General features: G+C 38.5%; 2 protein-coding genes and 2 non-coding genes across 8 annotated transcripts in view; 3 read left to right on the top strand and 1 right to left on the bottom strand.

Annotated features, from left to right (window-relative positions):
- Positions 1-8176: 8176 nt before the first annotated feature.
- RPS3A (ribosomal protein S3A) lies at positions 8177-13613 on the top strand. Its single transcript, XM_036764117.1, has 6 exons — positions 8177-8421; positions 9559-9662; positions 10085-10272; positions 12433-12641; positions 13124-13233; positions 13447-13613. The coding sequence occupies exons 1-6, from the start codon at positions 8360-8362 to the stop codon at positions 13566-13568; spliced, it is 795 nt and encodes a 264-aa protein (XP_036620012.1). The 5' UTR covers positions 8177-8359; the 3' UTR covers positions 13569-13613.
- Positions 10926-10997, top strand: LOC118855634. Its single transcript, XR_005010797.1, has one exon. It is a non-coding gene; the product is annotated as a small nucleolar RNA SNORD73 (small nucleolar RNA).
- Positions 12983-13046, top strand: LOC118855635. Its single transcript, XR_005010798.1, has one exon. It is a non-coding gene; the product is annotated as a small nucleolar RNA SNORD73 (small nucleolar RNA).
- Positions 13614-14732: 1119 nt separating the features above from the next.
- The window catches only part of SH3D19 (SH3 domain containing 19), a 206634-nt gene continuing 200921 nt past the window's right edge, over positions 14733-20445 (bottom strand). For 3 of the 5 annotated variants that reach the window (XM_036765516.1, XM_036765517.1, XM_036765519.1), the window contains one exon: positions 17007-19701. In XM_036765516.1, the coding sequence (XP_036621411.1) occupies positions 19585-19701 (117 nt within the window). In that variant the 3' untranslated portion in view covers positions 17007-19584. Of the gene's footprint in view, positions 19702-20445 lie in introns of all 5 variants that reach the window. The other 2 variants (XM_036765518.1, XM_036765520.1) reach the window with 2 other exon arrangements.

The raw sequence follows: 20445 nt of genomic DNA, 5'->3' as shown, positions 1-20445 counted from the left end.
CTGCTATAGACCCTTCCCAGTGACCATCCAGGCTGTCCTGGGCTGGAGCCACGCTTCCCTTTGCTATTTCGTGGGTTCTGCAGCTCTAGACTTTGTTCAGAGCCATTTTTATAGGTGTTTGGAAGGACCTGGTGAGGAGCTTAAGCGAGTCCCTGCTTCCCAGCCGCACCCCCATTCTCCCGTGCCCCCCCCCCCATTCTCAAGAGGTATTTTGAAGAGGAATTTTTTTTCTGCCATTTCCTCCTGAATTTTGTTATTGCTACATAGAAGAATTGTTGATGTGAAGGCATTTTTTGTCCTTTGTCTTACAGAAATTATCCTCTCAATTAGTTTCTTTCCTGATTCTCTAAGGTATTATATCACCAGCAAATAGGAATGATTTTGTCTCATCTTTTTCAGTACTTATGCCCTTTTTTTGGAGTCATATTGTGATGGCTAGAAATTGTAGAACTATGTCAGATAATAGCGGTAAAAGAAATATCTTTGCTTTCCCTGAATTTATTGGGAAAATTCAAGAATTTCTCCTTTGTAAATAATAGTTGCTTTAGATTTTAGCCATATAAAATTTCAAATTAATAAATGCCCCATTGATAAAAAAAATAAAGAACATCATGAACAAGTTTAGTGAAAGAATTTGGGGAGTAACAATTCAAACTATAATCTATGAAAAACAGGCATTAATTTTCAGATATGACCTTAAACTTGTACTAAAATTGCTCATATGCATCCTAACTCCCTTATTAGCCCTCATATTTCATGTACCATTTATGTTGGGATTTCCCACAATGCCTAGCAGTTTGTTTTTTTTTTTTTACACAATGGCACTCAATAAGTTTGTTAAATGAATGATTATAGAACTAGGTATTTAGAGATAGAAAGACCTTAGTGGTCTTTCCCTCATATTAAAGATGAGGAAAATGAGACCTAGAGAGGTGAAAGGATTTGCTCAGCCACACAAGTAGTAGAGCCAGAATTTGAATTCAGGTCTTCGGACCCTAATCCAATCTTTTCTCTATATTATACTGCCAGTATATCAACAGCGTTCTGGAAATCATGGCAGATTGTTCTGTGAAGACACTGATCTAGTGTGTGTTATTACTGCAGCCAAAAAAGCCAACAAAATCTTGGACATTATTAGGAAGAAAAATGGAAACAGAACAGAACCAGAAACCTTATCTTGTCCTTATACAAAACCATGGTGTATTCGTATCTGGCATCCTTTGTACAGTGATCGTCAATGGAACTCAAAAAAGGACGGGGCTGGACAGAGTCCAGATCTGCCAACATTCAGGTACAGAAAATACCTGGAAAATAAAACTCACCCCTGCTTGCATGCTTAGCATGATTAGAGATCTAAACCACTTCTCATTTTATTAGTGGCTGGGAAGGGAATCGGGAAGAGCTTGAGATAAGAATAGCAAACAATAGGTTTTTACCTCACCAGAGAGAGAAGGAACTTGATCTGTGCTATATTTTAAAGTTATCAAACAAACTGGGACTTTTCATGAAAAACCTCTTGGAGATTTGGTTTACTTAAAGAGCACACACTTAGAGAAGGTAGGCAAGGGCTCTTAAGGTCTCGTACAAATAGCAGGGGTTCAATAGATACTTGCTCAACGAATGCACCAGCAAATGTGTATAGGGAAATGCTTTACCATTAGTTAGTTTATTTATTTTTAGTTTTCATCATTCACTTCTATAAGTTTTAAATTTTCTTCCCCTCCCTCCCCAAGATGACCTGCAATCTGATACAGGCTCTATACATTCCGATCAAACATATGGGAAATGTTTTACAAAGAAACGTTCTGTATAACAAAGCTGGAGTGAATGACCATCAGTGACTTGTTTACTTAGTTAAAATTAATTCTAGTCAAGAAATGATTCGGTATCAGTTGTACCTTCTTTTTAACAACAACAGAAACAAGAAAACTCAAATTCTGCTTATCCTACTGTAGGTTTAGAAGAGTTAAGCTGAGCTTTTGTGTTGTCTTTGAGCTTAAAAACTGGACAAAGGTTTCATAAAAAAAAAATCATGCCCCTGAAATCACTGTGTACATCCTATTGTCGTACATACCTATTTTATTTTATTCTTTACCACAGTGTGGAGAGTACAACAAATTTTCCACTGAATTTAACAAAAATCTATTGAATGTCTAATAGTAATATTAATAGCCAATGATTATATAGTTATTTAAGGTTTACAAAGAGTTTTACATACATTATCTCATTTGATCCTCATTACAACCCTGTGAAGTAGGTGCTATCATTTCCCCCATTTTTCAGGTGAGGAAACTGAGGCTGAGAGAAGTTAAATGCCCAGGGTCACACAGCTAGAAAGGGTCTAAGGACTATTATATTGGGAGGCCTTCTACAGGTACAGAAATGATGAAGACACGGTTCCTTCCCTCAGGGGGCTTACCTCATATACTAGGAAGACGAAGCCTAAACATAAATAATTGTAACACAACTAGAAAGAACTATGTGCCCTAAGAGCGGCACAGAGTACATTATTTAAAGTGGCCTGTTTGAAATATTAATATGCCTTTCTAAAGTTCTCTTTGGTCCCTTCAGCTCACTGGGTTTGTGGAATGGGGCTCTTTAATTTTGGGTACTAGCAATATTACATTTGGTCTCTGTGTGAAAAAAGGACTCTGCCCTTAGAAATCTCTTAGTTGTTCGTTTATTCTGAGTACTCAGATGGCCTGGACTATATCTACATCCTTAATCAGCACACCTTAGACTCTCCTCAGTCCCCCTTTCTTCTCTTTCCCTGAAACTTCAAGCCCTCTAAAAACTTCCTACTCCCAGTTCTTCCACTCAACAGACTGAAAGACGCATAAAGTTTCTGACTAGCCAGCTTAAAACAAAAGGCCATTTAATATAAAGATGTTATTATTATGAATTGTTGGAAATTCATAGCTGAATTCAGAAGTCTGATTCTCAGCTCTGCCATTATCTAGTTGTGCAACTTTGGACAAGTCACTTGAATTCTTTGAGCCTTAGTATCGGCACCTGTAAAATAAGAGACTGGATCACATGATCTCTAAGAGGTCCTTTGGCATTCAAAATTCTAGTTCAGAAAAAAACAAAGTGTGATTATGAGTATGTAGAAGTAAAGAAGCCAGGGAGCAGGTGCCTTTCAACATAAAACATACCTTCTGGCTTCTGGGTTAGGAGGGCCATCCTAGCATTTCCTCACCTTGTCCCTGTGAAGCCCTTTCTGAGATGAACTTGGTATGATTCTGTCATTTATACTATCCTTGTTATACCCCTGCTGCCACGGTCAGATGTAGTACCAGCCCAATTTGTCAACTTCCTTGTTTGGCTTCCTGGCCCAGCTCCAAAATCAATCCTGCTTTCTGCTTAGTCACACCATCCCCAGGAGTCTGAGGCAGACAGTACGCGTGGATTGGCAGGAGCACCTCCAGGAGTTTGAGCAGCAAGATGTAAGGAACAGAAGAAGCTGTTCTGGAGCAGCAGAAGAGCCTGAATGGCTGAGTAGCAAAAAGCAATAAAAATAGTTTCTGACATTGGCATAGTCCTTTTCAAAGTACTTTCATATAAAACGTTATTTGCATGTATTTGTCTTGAATCTCAAACTCTGCAGTACTGTCTTGCAGGATCATAAGTTTTCCATCCCTGTAATATGTTTGGAGGGCTTATTAAGGGCAGAATTGTGCAGAAGCTGAGGCCTACAGGTGATCTAGGATAGGCCCTAGAATATATTACAGTAATTTCATCGTGAAGAACTCTGAACATTTCCAATGCTCTATTACCATTCTCACTTTATAGATGGGAAGTTAAAGAGAGAAGCTAAGTATCTAAAGAGAAAATGTCTGTCATAAAGCTAGTTGTTTCTTTTTTTTTTTTTTGTACTCAGGAATCTTAAATTTGACATTTGCTTTCTAACCCCTTGTTACTTACTTACTTGCCTTATAAGTAAAAATCCATTAAACTTTCATTTAAATTACTACCACTTAGCAAACTTTAAAGAATATGCCCTTAAAAATTGATATTTCAAAATGCATTATTTTCTCAAAATTGTAAATTTTATGTAAGAAAGTCTGATGCTGTTAAATAGATGATCTACCGGTAACATCTAAACTCTGAAACAAAACTTATGAACAATGCCTTCCATCCTGTATAATTAGAAAGCTGATACTTGTATTATTTAAAAATAAGCAATGATAAAACATGCATTGAAATGGAAAAAATTACCTAAGCAAACATAGATCTAAATCTAAACCTCATAAGGAAACTTTTAGTACAAAACAAAGGCAGGATGGGAATAATGGTCCTTGACAAATCCCTTAGGTGCCTGAGTATCTTAATGAGTAAACTAGAAGCACCTGGCCTCATTAAATGCTCCCCTGTGGCTCTCTCACTCATGGGGAAAAAAAGGAATTAGACAAAGAACATGGTAGTCTTTGCTAACACCAGGTTTATGATATCCTAAGCTTGAAACACTATCCTTTTAGAATGATAATATTCTCTTATGAGTTAGAATGAAACTGGCAGATGAAAGAAATCATGCAATTTTGGAGCAACAAAATAATTTTTCTCAGGCTTTGGAATGTGCCATCTTCTACAGAATATCTTTTCTGAACCATTAGTCTGTTACTGCTCCATCTCTATTCCTCAACTTATTGTGGTATATGCTTATCTCTTTATGTATTGTAGAATATAATCTTGAGAAACTGCATTTTGTTTTTTGTATCCCTACTATTTAGCACAGTGCATTTAGTAGGTGGTCAATAAATGCTTGTTGAATTAGATTGGATTGGATATACTGTACAAGGGGCTTGGTCTGCCAGACTTGGCTAATTTTAGATTGGTTGAAATGAGTGTCTTACTATGGACAATTAGTTGACCAACTAGGTAATGGTATTACATAAAATGGTAAATTATATTTGTTTATTATGATTAAGGAGACCATGATACCACATAGTAGCTAATTAACTGGATTCTTCTAGCTCTTTCACTTACCAGAGATGTTATCTTGTCAAAGTCATGAAAGGTTTAAGCTTTTCAGACTTTATTTTCTTATCTGGAAAACTTTATTTCCTTATCTATAAAACAAGAATGATCTCTGAGGTTCCTTTCTGATCTAAACTCTAGAATCTCATCTATGAGTAGAGGATCTTTAAAGTTCTGTCCAATTCTAACGTTCTATGATTTTACTTACTGACAAGTTAAAGATAAATTATGAGGATTTTATGCTGTAACAAATTTACAAGGAATATACAATGCAGTTGTTCCATCATTAAGCAAGCTTTGTAAAAGAATATACCTTAAGTTCAGGGAGAACTTTCATTTTAAATGTGCTACCTGCACATTTCACTCGTTTTTCACAACAGCTCTGTGAGGTAAACAGGACAAGAAATATTACTGAAGAGAAAACAGGTTTAGACAGTGAAAAGAATACAGGTCAGAAGACCTGGGTTCACGTCCAGTTTCAAGCTCCCTATTGATAATGAGCAAGTCACCACCTCTGCCCTCTGTTTTCACTCCTATGTAGTAAAGTGGCAGAAATCAGGCATGCTGAATCTTAGTTCCGTGCTCTTTTCACTATACTGTATGTCTAACTTAATATAATCTATATATACTCATATACTCTAACAATATCAGCAGATTTACTTGCATACCCACACAGTCAAATCAACATTAAGTTAGAAGCATGAAGACGAAACAATATGATACGCAATTAAAATAGATTCAACCTGACAAGACGAAATAAACCGCTGATGCTGAAAATTGGGAAGTGGATCAAGGAAGTGACAGCAAGGACTGTCTGCCTGTTCTACAGAAAATAAAGCAGTCACAAAAAGAACAGGAGAGGCTAGAAACCACTTGGCTATCCAACACTTGTTCTCCTTTTGCCATTTTAAAAATGTGAGAGAGTATGATAGAAACTTATGAAGAGTATTGTCTGTTAAACAGGGAAGAGCATGAAGGAAATAATCAGTTTGTAGGAAGATTAGCATGAGAGCCAGTTAAGCCAGATCATCCTATAAGCACACACAATTATATCACAATTATAGTATGGGCTGGGTAGCTTAGTTGATTAGAATATGATACTAATGAGACCAATTTCCCCTTAGATTTGATGCTGTTTCTTTGCTACAAACAGCATTCTTTATTTATTTCATAAATGTGTGCCATTTGTAACCATCGATAAAATGTAGGTGGCTTAGTTCAATTCAGCATTACTACTTAAAATTGAGTCTGAAGCTCAAAATATCTACTACCATTAAAATAAAATGGCTTGAAAACCCACGGTGTTTTCTATCATTAACTTTTTTTAATTTGAAAAAATTGGGCATAGCCTTCAAGTGTGTTCTGAGGTTGCTTAACATTAGAACTGTATAAAGAATAGTTTCCATTAGGAGTTTCTCTGTAGGTAAGCAAAACAGGCTGCTTTTAAAGCCAATCCTCTTCTATATCTAAAAATAGATACCTCATTAGCCATATCACTGGTGTCTGAAATTCTAGAGGTTTGAGGCACTTCACTGCTGTCAGAGGGCCCTTGTTAAAATGCAAGTGCTATTTGAGAAAGGTAACACTAGTTATTCAATAATTCAGGGTTAGTGCTTGGCCAGTAGCGAAATAGGGAACTTTTACTTCGGTGTTACTGTTTTTTCTTCCATCTCCATCCTAATTCTCTTTTCTTCCCCTTTCTCAGATTCAAGTCATCAAGCATTTTTTGAGCCCCTAACAACACTGTGCTGGGGATACAGTGATAAAAATGAAATACTTCTTGCCTTAAAGAAACTTCTATTCTACTACAGGGAAACAACAAACATGGGGAAGTATGGAAAGTACATACAGGGCAATTACAAAGGAACTGGAGAAGCCAGGGCACTAAGAACTGGGAGGGGGTAGGGGAGGTGACCGAAGACAGGCTTGAAAGGAAGTGTAACTGAGTAGTGTAGTGAAGGAAGCATATAGCATAAGACCATGATGGCTGGGTCTGTGGCCCTGGGTTCAAATCCAGCTCCTAGAGCAATTATAAGTTGCAGTCTTATGATTTAAAAATAAATAAACCGACTTTCCCACCTTCTCACTGTGAGAGCGATTTAGGTAATTTGAGCAAGTTTGGTCTGTTTCTTGATTTGCAAAATGTAGATGGACTCTAGAGAGGTACACTGTAGGATTCTTGCAATGATCAAAGGAGAATGTACATAAAACATTTTGCAATCGTTAGAGCTCTTTATGAACAGGAATAGTAATACTCTAAATGTGATGACTCCTTGTATATGCTTTACATAAGGAACAGGAAGTAGGCCAACCGGTGATTCCTTGAGTACATGAGATGGGATGTCTAGTCACGTGGATAGATAAGTTGTGGGGGAGATTGAGAAAGGCTAGAGTAGGGATCCTTAACTTTTGTCATATTTTTAAATGTCCAAATTAAAATACACAGGATTACCAAGGAAGCCAGTTTCACTTTAATAGTTATTTAAAGAGTATATATACAAAATAAAATACATACATTATAAAGGAAGCCAGTTTCACTTTAATAGTTATTTAAAGAGTATATATACAAAATAAAATACATACATTATAAAGGAAGCCAGTTTCACTTTAATAGTTTTTTATACAAAATAAAATACATAGATTACAAGGGAAGCCGGTTTCACTGAAATACTCATCTAGAGTACATATAAAAAACAAGGTCATGGGGCCCAGCCCAGGTTAAGCCCCAGGAGAGGCAACAGAGAGCCAGTGTGGAGGCTCCAGTCCAGGGCAGCAAAGTAAGACCTCGTTTTAGTCATTTCAATTTGACAGCAGTTTGTTGGATGGATTCGAATGGGGAGGCTGCAGTCAGGGAAACAAAGATTTCTTTTGCAGTAATAGCGTGGACGAGCGGCGATGAGGTCGTGGGGGGAGGGGGGAACGTCCACAAAGTCAAAACCGAGTTTGAGTTCCGGCTCGGCCCCTAACTGCCTACATGACTTTTGGAAACTCTCTCTATAATCTCAACTGTAAAAAGAGGGGGCAGGAACAGACGACCTCGGAGGTACCTAGAACTCCACAGACGGCTTCTCGGCGTGTCAGTGCCAAACTCTGGCGCCGGCGTTCCTGTCGGCGTCATCATGACCGCTGGGACCACTTCCGCTTCCGTGGCTCCTTCCGGCAGCCCTGAAACCTGTGTAGCCTCCGAGCGCCAGGGGGCGCTGAAGCCACTTCTGTGGAAGCGTCTACTCTCTCCCAGATCTCGCGACGTTTTGGGTCAGGGCGGGGGGGAAAAAACGCGCGGCGCGCACGCCGGAGGAAACGCCAGAGACGAGCCCCGCCCCAGCTTCCTAAAGTCTCGCGCGAGCTGCTTTTTCGGCCTTTTGGCTTTCAGAGCGGGATCATGGCGGTGGGCAAGAATAAGCGCCTCACCAAAGGCGGCAAAAAAGGAGCCAAGAAGAAAGTGTAAGTGGTGATTGGCGCCGGGGGTCCCATGGTGGGGGTCCCCCGAGGCGGGCGGATGGGCCTCCGGCCGCAGTCCAGGCGGGATGGCCAGGATGACGGGTGGATTGGGCTCGGCCCAGGCCGACAAGAGCCGGGGCCGCGGCCTGGGGCCGGCAGGCACGCAGCCACGAGTCTGAGTAGCTGGAGGAGGAAGGCGCCGGCCCCGCTGCGCGCGGGGCGTGGAGCCCCGAGCCCGCGTGCCAGTCTGCGGAGCTGCGTGGCTCTATCGTCGCGCCCAGGCCCGGACCCCACGAGGGGCCGCTTTCCTCTCTGTGCTTCCCGGGTGACTGCCTCGATTCTCCCGGACCCCGACAGGGCCGGGCGGAGGGGTGGGGGCGTGTTACCGTAGTTAGCTTCCATAGTTAAGCCCTGGGAAAGTGAAGAAAAGTGTGCATTCGAGTTGAACTCCGTGCACTGGAGAAACTGTGTGCGAAACTGCATTTGTGTTTAAGTTGCAAAACCTGCAAGGAATAAATGAGCTTAAATGAGATCCTTCTAGGAGTGGGGGTGGGGTGGGAGGGGGAGGTGCTTGCAATCTATGCACACTTTGCTACTTAAACACCCTGTATGGCACAGTATTCTCCTAGTAATAAAAAGCATTTTTCGAGCCCGTTAAAGTTTGCACAGCGCTTTACAAATATTTCCTAAGTTGATCTTCACAACACCCTGGGAAATTTCCTGTTGTGATCACCTCCACTTTAAAAGATGAGGAAACTGAGGCCTGCAGGTTCAGTGAATTGGTTTGCTGTGTTTGTTAAGGATCAGAGGCCTGATTGGAGCTCCCAAGTGCAGTACTCTATCAGCTGTGCTATGTAACTGCCTAAGAAGTTATTAAGAAGTTCACGCTTTGTTATGACACAGCTTGTGCTCGGTGGCCATATTCCTGGATTCCCTTAGGGAGAGAACTCCACTGCTGCCAGTGGCAGTGAAAAGTCAAGAAAGTTTTCAGTGGTCTCAGGTTGTTGTGTTTGAGAGAGGGCTTGAATTAGGATCTTAACTGAGTCTTAAGACCAACTTTCTTTCCAGTAAACCAGGCTGCCTCGTGTACAAATAAAAAGTAGCTAACTTCTGGTGGTTTTTTTCCCCCCATTCATAAAGGGTTGATCCATTTTCGAAGAAGGATTGGTATGATGTAAAAGCACCAGCTATGTTCAACATTCGCAATATTGGCAAAACACTGGTAACAAGGACTCAAGGAACAAGTAAATATCTTTCTTGCCTTTGGTTTGTCTGTGGGACTTGAAATAGTTTGTATCTCAAACCACCTTTTTCCCCAGGATGCTGGTTACAGAGAAGTAAAGGTGGTGATGTCAGGAATAAGATTTGGGGAAAACAGTTGATAGCTGTGATAAGAGTAGCAAAAGGATTTAGTGCAGCTGCGCACAACTTAAGACATTTAATAATCATAAACCCTATTGGAGTTTATAAAATGCTTTCTTCACAATAACTCCCTGAGGTGGATGCTGCATTGTTTCTGTGAGTTTTTAAATTGTCTTTACCTTATTGCCTAAATGATGCTAGCTTTAACATCTAAGCCAAGGGGCTTTGTCACAGCCCTTTTTTGTGAAGCAGGTTTGCTGTTGTGTTTTGTGATAGTAATAAGAAACCTGATTTTGTTTTATAGAAATTGCCTCTGATGGCCTCAAAGGTCGAGTTTTTGAAGTGAGTCTTGCTGATTTGCAGAATGATGAGGTTGCTTTCCGTAAGTTCAAGTTAATTACTGAAGATGTTCAGGGTAAAAATTGTTTGACTAATTTCCATGGAATGGACCTTACCCGGGACAAGATGTGCTCCATGGTCAAAAAGTGGCAGGTAAGCCTTGTATGCTGCATGACTAGATAGGTATAGCATTCCTTGCAGCACTTTAATTTACAATGAAAGGTTATAGGGGCAGGTCATTTAGGAGAGTTGTTAGGTTTTTCAATTAAATATGTAGGCAGTGTATGTAAAACATCTAGAGCTGGGTTCTGGACCAGCTTTTGTGTGTGGTAGGAGTTGGCCAATGTGGTTGAAGAGAGCATTGATAAAAACTTATTTATGGAACTATAGTTTAATAACATAGGAATTTTATTTTCTAGGATAAAAAAGTTATTTTCCTAACTGGCCCTTAAATAAAAACTGGTATTTGCTTTGTTAGTATCGGTAATACTAGGGAGGAAACATAGTTTAATGTGAATGGCACTGGAATTAGAAGTTTTGAAGCTTCATCTCAGTTCTCTGTTGGGACAAGTGGCAATCTCTGAGCCTGTGTACTCTTTAATCAAACGGGAATGATAATAATAGTCTTGTTAGCATAGCAAAGTTGTTGCATCTGATAAGATCTGAAACTGCAAAGACTTTTAGGAGTATGTGATTGTATTCTGGTGTTTCTGTAAGTCCAATCGAGACAGACCATTTGCTCAGTCTTTTACCTAATGCATGCCACAAGAAGCAGTTAGCATCATTTTTGAAATGATGGCTGTGGGAATGAATGATGACAAAATGTTTCGGGCCCAAATGACATGTAATGATTACACTGTTGCATTTTTTCTGACATTCCCCTATAAAGCAGATAAGGTTTCTGGGAAGTCTCAGACTCCTTTCTTTTAGTGATTCTTTGTTTCATAGAGAATTTGTCTTGCAGATCCTAAGAGGGATTGTACATTTATTTTCAGTGTAATTGTCATTACAGTATATTGTGTCTTAAAGTAACTTGATATTAGTGTTATTTGTATTTTTCAGAATTTCTCTCACTGTTAAAAAAGCCTTTTAGCTTAGATTTAATAGTGATGGAAGAGCTTGAATATGGACTAAGAGAATCTTAAAAAGCTTATTTAGAACAGAGAGAGATCCTGTTTACATTTTGCTATATTTAACATGTTCCAGTTTTTAAAGGATAATTGAATTTGAGTGAAGATAGGGAATTTTTAGGTAGTGATAAAAATGGAAAATAACATCTCTATAATTACATTTAATATTTTGGAACTCCAAAGAACATTAGGGAATAAATTTTTAAAGGTACCTGAGCAACCAAAAGAGAAGCCATAAAATCTGTATACAAGTGGTCTTAGGCTGATAGGTGCATTCTTGTGTCTTTTTCTTGGATCTCCTTCCTTTTTTGTGTAGATTCAGATTGCCTTACTCCTAATTTTACTTAGAGTTCTGACAAGTCAGCCTCCTTGCTACTCTTGTTGACCACTGGGTCTCCCTTCGTCTCCTGACCGCACACACGAACCCTTGACCAACACTTTTCCCTCATGCCTGGGGATTCAGATTTCATCCTCCTGGCTTCTGGAATTCTCTTTCCTCATTGATTGGGCTGTTTGTTAATGGTGTCTAGTAGAGCTGGGAATAACATTAAACACATCTCTGCCTTGGGCTGTCATCCACCATATGATGTCCTCCAGGTTGAACATTCCTTCTGTTTAAGGCATCTGTTTCAGTAAAATGATTTGGTGCCTTTATTCAAATTCTATACTTTGAACTTATTTAGAAGGATGGAAATTTGGCTTTTGTCAAAATTTATAAAGCACAGTTGCCTGCATTTTGGCATACATAATTTGAAAATAGAGATTTTGAAGGTGTCTAGCATGGGCAAAAGATTGGAAAGCCAATAAAAACACAAGAACTTATAAGCTCAATACTATTTAGTGTAATTACAAATATAATTCTATACAGATTCCTAGTTTCTGAGGTTATGGTTTTATTATGATTATAATAAAGTTCACGATACTGTTTAAGAAGATAGGGAAATCATACAGGCAAATTGCCATGCAAAAACATTCAGGTTTTGTGGTCCAGCTATAGGGGAAAGTTGGCTACCCAAAATTTATATCTAGAGGGCTTTGGACAGCTCAGATAATTGTTCTTAAAATGAAGTTTGGAGTGATTTAAAAGAGCACTATGCATGTCTCAACTTGATGTTAGAGGTAGGAAGTGATTAAATTACCACTTTTCCTGCAACTGAAATGAGAGTATCTTCTAATTTTCTAGACCATGATTGAAGCCCATGTTGATGTTAAAACTACTGATGGGTACTTGCTCCGCCTCTTTTGTGTTGGTTTTACCAAAAAGCGCAACAACCAGATCCGTAAGACCTCTTATGCCCAGCACCAACAGGTTCGTCAGATTCGTAAGAAAATGATGGAAATCATGACCCGAGAGGTGCAGACAAATGACTTGAAAGAAGTTGTCAATAAACTGTAAGTATCCAGGCCTTCACAGAAAGTTATTCTGGAACCTTGTAAACACGAGTTACAATGTAAGAATACTTCAGAAATAACCAAGAAAATAACAGCTTTGTTTTTCAGTTCTCTAGACATTTACTAACCTGTTATAGTCCAAGTGGTTTCTTTTGCTCTTAAATGGATACTTTGCACCTTCTCCCGTGTTCTAAACCAGTTGGTAGTGTAGAGCATACTACTTTTCATCTTTTATCTATTTCCTCCAATGAAAAAAGATCACAATTTAGCCTTCTTGGCCTATGTCTCTTACGCAAGCTGCCGTAAAAGATAGGACTGAAGTAAATGCTGCTTCTCATGGGAATAAATGATGAAAACTGTTTCGGTCCCAATTGATAAATAATGATAATACACTATTCTGATATTCTCATGCAGCATGGAGATTTTAGAAGCGTTTCTAAATCATTAGTGAAATGGACTCTAATGTTAGGATTTCTTTTTAGAATTCCAGATAGCATTGGAAAAGACATAGAGAAGGCTTGCCAGTCCATTTACCCTCTCCATGATGTATTTGTCCGAAAAGTCAAGATGCTTAAGAAGCCCAAATTTGAATGTAAGTAAAACTGAAATAATGAATTTCTTAATTGCAGTATTTAAGAGGGAGGGGAATGAATACAGTTTTGGTCTCAAATGATGTTCCATGCTTATACCCATTTACTGACATTCCCAAATCTAGACCTGAGATTCTTGATTGCTATTCATACCTGTTTGGTTCTGAACTATAAAATAAACTCTAAAGTTGCTGTGCTTTTCTTTTTCTTTTCAGTGGGAAAGCTAATGGAACTGCATGGTGAAGGTGGTGGCTCTGGAAAACCTTCAGGAGATGAAACGGGCACAAAAGTAGAAAGGGCTGATGGCTATGAACCACCAGTTCAAGAATCTGTCTAAATAAGAACTTTTTAAAAGTTGAGAAATAAAAATTTATCATTGTGATGGTTTTGGTTTTTTTTTTTAAGGTTTATAAATAAAAATGGCAGGAATATTTGCTGCTTGGATAAGTTTTCTCATAAATGTGACAAGTACATGGCTTAATATTACCCAATGAAATTGTATAATTGCTCTGTAAATAAACTTGTTATAAAACCATCAGGATTGTCATGCAAGATACAACCGTGGGTTCACCAGGACTTGGGCCAGAGTATAGTCTCATTTTATAAACGAAGTAGATACAAAAATGTAAAATGACTATAGGTTTGTTTGTACATCAGAGCAGACAAAAGCTTAGTAATTCTCACAACCCGCATGTCAAGAAGTGGGATGTTTTGGATAGGTTTAAATAAACAAAACAGACTGTCAGTTACTGCTGCCTGAGACAATGATTTCAGCCACAATCTTTTTGGTAGCTTTTTTTCCTCACCTTTGATGGGGTGAGATTTTTGATCTTGATTTCACAATAGAAAAGAGGCAAAACATCTCCAGAAAAGCCTTAAAATTTTGTTCCTGACCCCTTTAGTGTTTTCTTGGCGAAGATACTGGAGTGTTTTGCTATTTACTTTTCCAGATGAGGAAACCGAGGCAAACAGGATGCCCAGGGTCACACACAGCCAATATCTGAGGTTGGATTTGAACTTAGGAAGAGAAGTCTTCCTTATTTTAGGCCTGGCGCACACTACTGAAGCCACCTAACTACCTGAAAAATTACTAGCAATAGTGATACTATTATATATTAACTAATTAACAGACATCTCTTGGGTATAGTCCAAACCAGATTAAAATGTAGTATGTGTTTAACAAAATGAAAAGTCAAAATATGGCAAGGATGTTTCTTTTTGAGTTTGATACTACTATGGTACAGCTGAAATAAGTTTAAAAAACCTTTAACAGGTTAAAGGCAATCAGGATTTTGGGTTTTAGTAATTAAGGATCTCAGGGTGATTGAGGATCAAAATGGGTGATTGAAGACCACAGAATCATAGAATTAACCCCACCACCCTATTTCAGATTCTTAGTACTTGTGAATTCAATAATCTGTGGCCATCAAATAGCAATTCTGCGAGAGAAAACCACCTGTTAGAAAACAACCATGGCTCAAATATGGGGAAATGTTTGAAGTCTGAAAACAAGAATCCTTTATTCTAAAAGATTAAGAAAATATGAATTCAAGATAAGCTCAACTGGAAAATTGTAAAAAATGGGGAAATGTTCTTTTTTTTTGTGAGAATGGTTACCTGTAAAGTAATTATGGTCAAAGCATTCTTGGTGTTATTTAAAAAACTTTGAAGCTATTACAGAAAGTGGAAGGCAATATTGCCCTTCCCCGTTCCATTTCTGCATCTAACCACCCAGTTTTTTAAAAGTAAAATTATTCTTAACTTACATGGTAGTATCTTTCAATAACACATCACGTGATAGGTAATATAAAGAACAAAACTTGTCAAGATCTGGTTAAGCCTCTTAACCTCTGTAGGGTCCTCTAAATCTAAATCTAAATGTTATTAAAGAGAATACCATTTCTCCCCAAAAGGAGATTCTTCCTTTTTTCCCCCTCAGGATCAAAGATTCATTAATCCTAACACTTCAGTAACAAAGTGAGAAAGGGATTATTTCACTTTGTGGAAACAAATTAAATGTTGGTGCAGAGAACAGAACAAACTCAAAATTCCCAACCAACGGACATTTTACCCACCAGTCAACGTCAAGAAAATTTGCAAACGCAAGATGGATCTGAGATTTCTCATTCCCTGAATGCTGCCTTACAGTAGAATTGCCAGGGACTGGGTCCCAGCACTTACTGTATATAATATCGGTTTTAAGGAGTAGGTCAGAGATGGGGTGGTAAATGGGCAAATTTAAGTATGTGCATGATTTTATAAAACCTCAAATTAAGAATTACAGTATCAACTTATTAGCAACAGTACAATAAAAACAAAGGGTATATGTGGTTCATTTCCTTCATGGAAGCCAGAGGAAAGAAAGTGCGAAATGTGCTAGTTTTTGTACATTTGTTGATAGTTTTCTACCAAAAGGGCTCATCATCAGCTTCTTTCCCCAAAGAGAAAGAAGAACGGAAATTGTGGCTAATTTCTTTATTAAAACTCAACATTTAGCTGGAATGTTACTCTAACATGTGAAGTTTCTTTCAATACTATGCCAAAAGAAATACTCCCTAAAGTGCAGTACTTGAAGATAACAGGTGTAAACAATGCTTTCTGCCCAATTAGGATTCTGTAAAAAATTCAGAATGTATGATCCAGACAATGATTGGCTAAATGCGTATTTAATTTACACAAATACCACAATGCCTGAGTTAATCTATGAATTTGCAAAATATTAAGAACATTCTTTTGTGTTTGTTGCTTTTGTTTGGAGACAAGTTCTTTGTAACACTTTGTGGTCATGTGAAGATTCTTCAGACGTCTTTACAATGGTGGATTTTCCAGATACCCAAATAACCTAACCCATTAAGGAGAATCTGTCCATATTATAATAATGCATTAGAGTACATATCTGAATTTCTAGGTAGCTGCAAACACTTTAATATAAATTGTCTAAAATGAGATTGAGGACCTGAGTTGGAACTTGTCTTCTTTCTTCCTTTAATGACACAATTCAAGGTTCTTGAGTTATTCTTGGTGAAACTCTGGCTGATTACAAACGTTGCAAAGAAAATGTCAATCTTAATAACCCAATAAAATAGATCAATTCTATTTGTTACTTGGCATCAAGGAGAATTTCAGGGTGCTTAAAAGGGTCCTGATGGTGTTGCAATCTCCCAAATGGTCTTTAGATGGCAATATTGCACTGAACTAGCAATTTACCCAATCCTTTTTCCAACTACAAGTGCAAAAGTATGAGTTAGGATCTCTGACTTCCTATTAGTTTTGACATACTTAGTTGGACTACCGTGTTTACTTAGAATGGTGGGTGTTCAATGTAACTGATGTGGCACCTGCTGATTTGACAGAAGACACAAAGTGTGTTAATATTTACCAGAGTGAACATATTCAAAACTTGATCTATTCAGCAACATTTGCTTAAGATCAGTTCACCTTAACTTGAGGAAGCTTTATGGCAATAAAGTTAATTAAGACATACTAACAGCCCGGCTCTGTCTCTGGCTTGTAATGCCTTTTGGGAGTTCTTTTCCCCCCATGACTTTTCTGGCCATAACTTTTGGCAAATGTACTGACTACTGATTTTTCAGAATCATTGCCTTTCCTCCACAGAGTTTAAGCGAAGGGCTTGTTCAGCCCTTCAGGCATGACCTTGTCCCACTGGGCCACATAAAATGGGACATTTTTTATAGCGGCTTCTAATTCTTTTTGTTGTTATTTTGTTTTTGAAGGGGGCAATTGGGGTTAAGTTACTTGCCTAAGGTCACATAGCTAGTGTGTCAAGTGTGTGAGGCCACATTTGAACTCAGGTCCTCCTGACTCCAGGGCCGGTGCTCTACTCACCGCACCATCTAGCTGCACCGGTGGCCTCTAATTCTTAGAGGGAAAAATGCACTTTGGAGTTAAAAGAGAGAGTAAGTCATACGGTACAGCAGTAATCTTACTACCTCTCAAATTCCCATTTAAAATGTAGCTTTTTAACTTGGGCCCAGTATGCCAAACATTGTACAGAAGGGTCTTTTTATCATCACATAATTCAACTCTGTAAACATTTCCCTAAATGTCATATTTAGTAACCTTGGCTGGAGACACTTCACTGAACTGCTTCTCACCCATTAAAGAAAAGCAATTCTTGAAGGAAGGCACGGATTGGCAACATACTGTATCAGGAAGTAGGCTTCCTCTAAATTTTCTCCCAAATTTTTGAGCGGCCTGATAAGATCCACAGTTTTAGCATGGAGGTGGAGCCAGTGAACATTACTGGCTTTATCATACAGCAATCATCTTGAACCTAGGTGAATTTTGCCTTAAATTAGAAGGCCAGACCACATGGTGGTGGGACCTGTGAAAACCCACAAGCCACATTTTGGCTTCCCATGGATAGGATGGGTGACAATGTATGGCAGCTCTATCCCTGGATCTGGCATCTGATAATAAGGACAGCTTTATTGTTTTCCAGGGAACTTTGTGAACTAACTTGAAAAGAAAGTTATCTACAAATTCAAAGTATTCATAGATTTAAAAAAACTGTTATTGGAGCAAAGAGACTTGCAGAAGGCTTTTTCAGTTAAGGTTACTACTACTACAATTAGGTTTATAGCTATTACATTTTCTTTTTTACTCCCTTCTGAAAGCCCAAATTTTAAAAGGGATTTCGCCCCCAAAGGTGGATTTTCACACAAATTACAGAGAATCTTAATTTAAAAATACTTAAAAGGAAATTCCAGGCAAAAGAAGTTTTGTTGGTAAAACACGCCAAGTGTTAAATATAACCCGCAGGAGATCCAGACCCTTCAGCTGCTTAACTCTGGGTCTCTTAAATCTTCACCAGAGCTCCCATCACTCCTAATACCCCACCTACCAGAACGTGGCTAGATAGTCCCTACCACAAAGCACAAGAACAACAAAAAAATTATTTCTAAACTATTAGTAAGTTGAGGATTGCACATACAGTGTTGGGCACATAATGGACTATTGACTGACTGATTTTTTGTTGTTTTTGATGGAAGGCTATAAAAGCTAAAGGGGACTTGGCACATGGCATCAGATTTATATAATTTTTTTCCAGCCAAATTCAACCCTTCCAACATACTTTGGAAAGTTTTATATTTCTAAACATATTTCTCTTCTGCCAATGTGTTTGGAAGATTGTCTTCAACTTCCTTGGTTTAGGCTCATAAATTATAATTGATTTCGTCTTATAAATTAACTGCTTTGACCAGGTGCTTAGAATCCATCATGACTGCTAGTGGCACAGTGGCTTTACTTATTTTAATCTCCATACAAGGATAAGGAGGGAAAAGATAAACAAAAAAGTACCGGGGTGAAACTATCTACAGGGCTGATTTACGTCACCTCTGTGAAAAAATCTGCTTTGGGGATCTGCTTGCTGTTTTGACAGTTGCTCTGCAGTCCAAGACTTCTGCATATGATTCATTACGCAGCAACAGAAGCAGCCACAGCTTATATATTACTGAGGTAATTCGAAGAAAATGAATTTTTCTCTGGATACCAGTAATTGTCACAGGAGTGTTCTCAGATGCAGGAACTGTGGTAGGTGATAGCCCTAATAAAGTAAAGCATATGTTGAGGGGGCAGAAAGAGCTATGGCAGGCAGCTAAGTGTTGGGGGCTTTAGTGAGGCATATTTCAAGGTTGGTTGGAGGTTTCACAAGAAGTTACAAGGATTAAAATGTACCATTCTTTCTTTCTTCCCTCCCAATCCCGGTTAGAGGCTGCAGCCTTTGAAAGGAGCCATTACAGGGCATTATTACACCTTGTGATGGGAAAGTTTTCATGAGCCTGCCCGTCATAAAGCAGGGACTTGCACTTAAAATAAAGGCTATGTACCCAAGCTGTTATAATTACACCTGAATATCAAAAATGTAGTTTGTTACCAATCATATCATGATAGTTAAGATATGTAGAAAGCATAAATGTCTTTTTAAAGGAAAAAATTAATAAGCAAGGTTAATTTGCTTGTACTGTTAACGTCCCAACTATGCAAGCAGTGGTCTGCTTGAGAGCCTTTCCCACTCTGTCAATTTTCCCTGCTGGAGACTAGAAATGACCCTGCTAATTCTGCCTGGGTTCTTTGAGAGCATCCACAGTGTGTGGATTAAAATGTATATGCTTCTATAATGAATGAAAATGTAAAACAAAACCCAGAACTTTTTCACTTTCAGGAAATTCTAGGGTACCATGTTATACATTTTGCTTATAGTAAAAAATAATAGTGCAAAAACATATATTTGATAGTCAAAGTAATAGTTCAAGTGATACCAAAGGCAAAGAACATTTTGTGCTGGCTGAGTCACATGCTTCTTCCCATTGCACAAACAAGGTTCACTCTTAGGATGCTTGTAGAACCTGAACGAAGTTTTTGGGAAAAATTCCAGATTTTCCTGCTCGTTCTCCACTCATCCAGTCTTCATCTACAGATTCCAGCTCTGTTATTATATCACCAGCCTGCAGAAAGAGATGGTTTTGAAATGGTGACCAGCTTCTCTTGAGAACAGGACTATCCGGAGAGAGCCTATGAATTAGCACCCCTTTCTCTATGCAAAACAACAATCTTAGTATACTTAGAAAAAAGATGACAAAACACAACCTTAAAAGGGCATCTAACAATGCCATTTGCTTTGATGTTCCCTTTTCTCCAGTTCTTGCATTTAGGAGTTTCCTACTCTGTTCAGTTTTCCCCTCCTTTTATTCACTATTATGCCCCTCCCCACAAATAAAAATCCTCTCAAAACTAATCTTGTCTTCAAAGGGCTCTTGTTGCATTAGCTTTCATCATTAAAAAAAAAAGAAGAAACATTTTTCAATTTTCAGTCACACTCCCATGGAATGACAGACTCCTTACTTTCATTCCCCCCATAGATCACGGTTCTCTTAAGTTTTTATTCTTCCAAGTTCTAAAGCATCTCTCACACACAAAACCCTAAAGGATTTTTCCTAGCTCAACATTACTGAATCAGACTTTCAGAATTTGCAAGGCTTTTAGAGACCACCTGGTTTAACCTATACCTCAACATGAATCCCACCTACAATGACCATGACATCCTGTTTCTGCTTGTAACACTCCAGTGATGGGGAAGCTACTACCTCCCAAGTGTTTCGCCTTGGATAGCTCTAAGAGTGAAGAGGTTTTTCCTCACATAAAGCCTAAATCTCTTTCTTCACAATTTCTACTTATTGTAGAAATTGGCT

Source organism: Trichosurus vulpecula, chromosome 6 (assembly GCF_011100635.1).
Source record: "Trichosurus vulpecula isolate mTriVul1 chromosome 6, mTriVul1.pri, whole genome shotgun sequence".
Classification (NCBI taxonomy): Eukaryota; Metazoa; Chordata; class Mammalia; order Diprotodontia; family Phalangeridae; genus Trichosurus; species Trichosurus vulpecula.
Note: the sequence above shows the minus strand (reverse complement) of the source record. Positions and strands in the feature narration are given on the sequence as shown.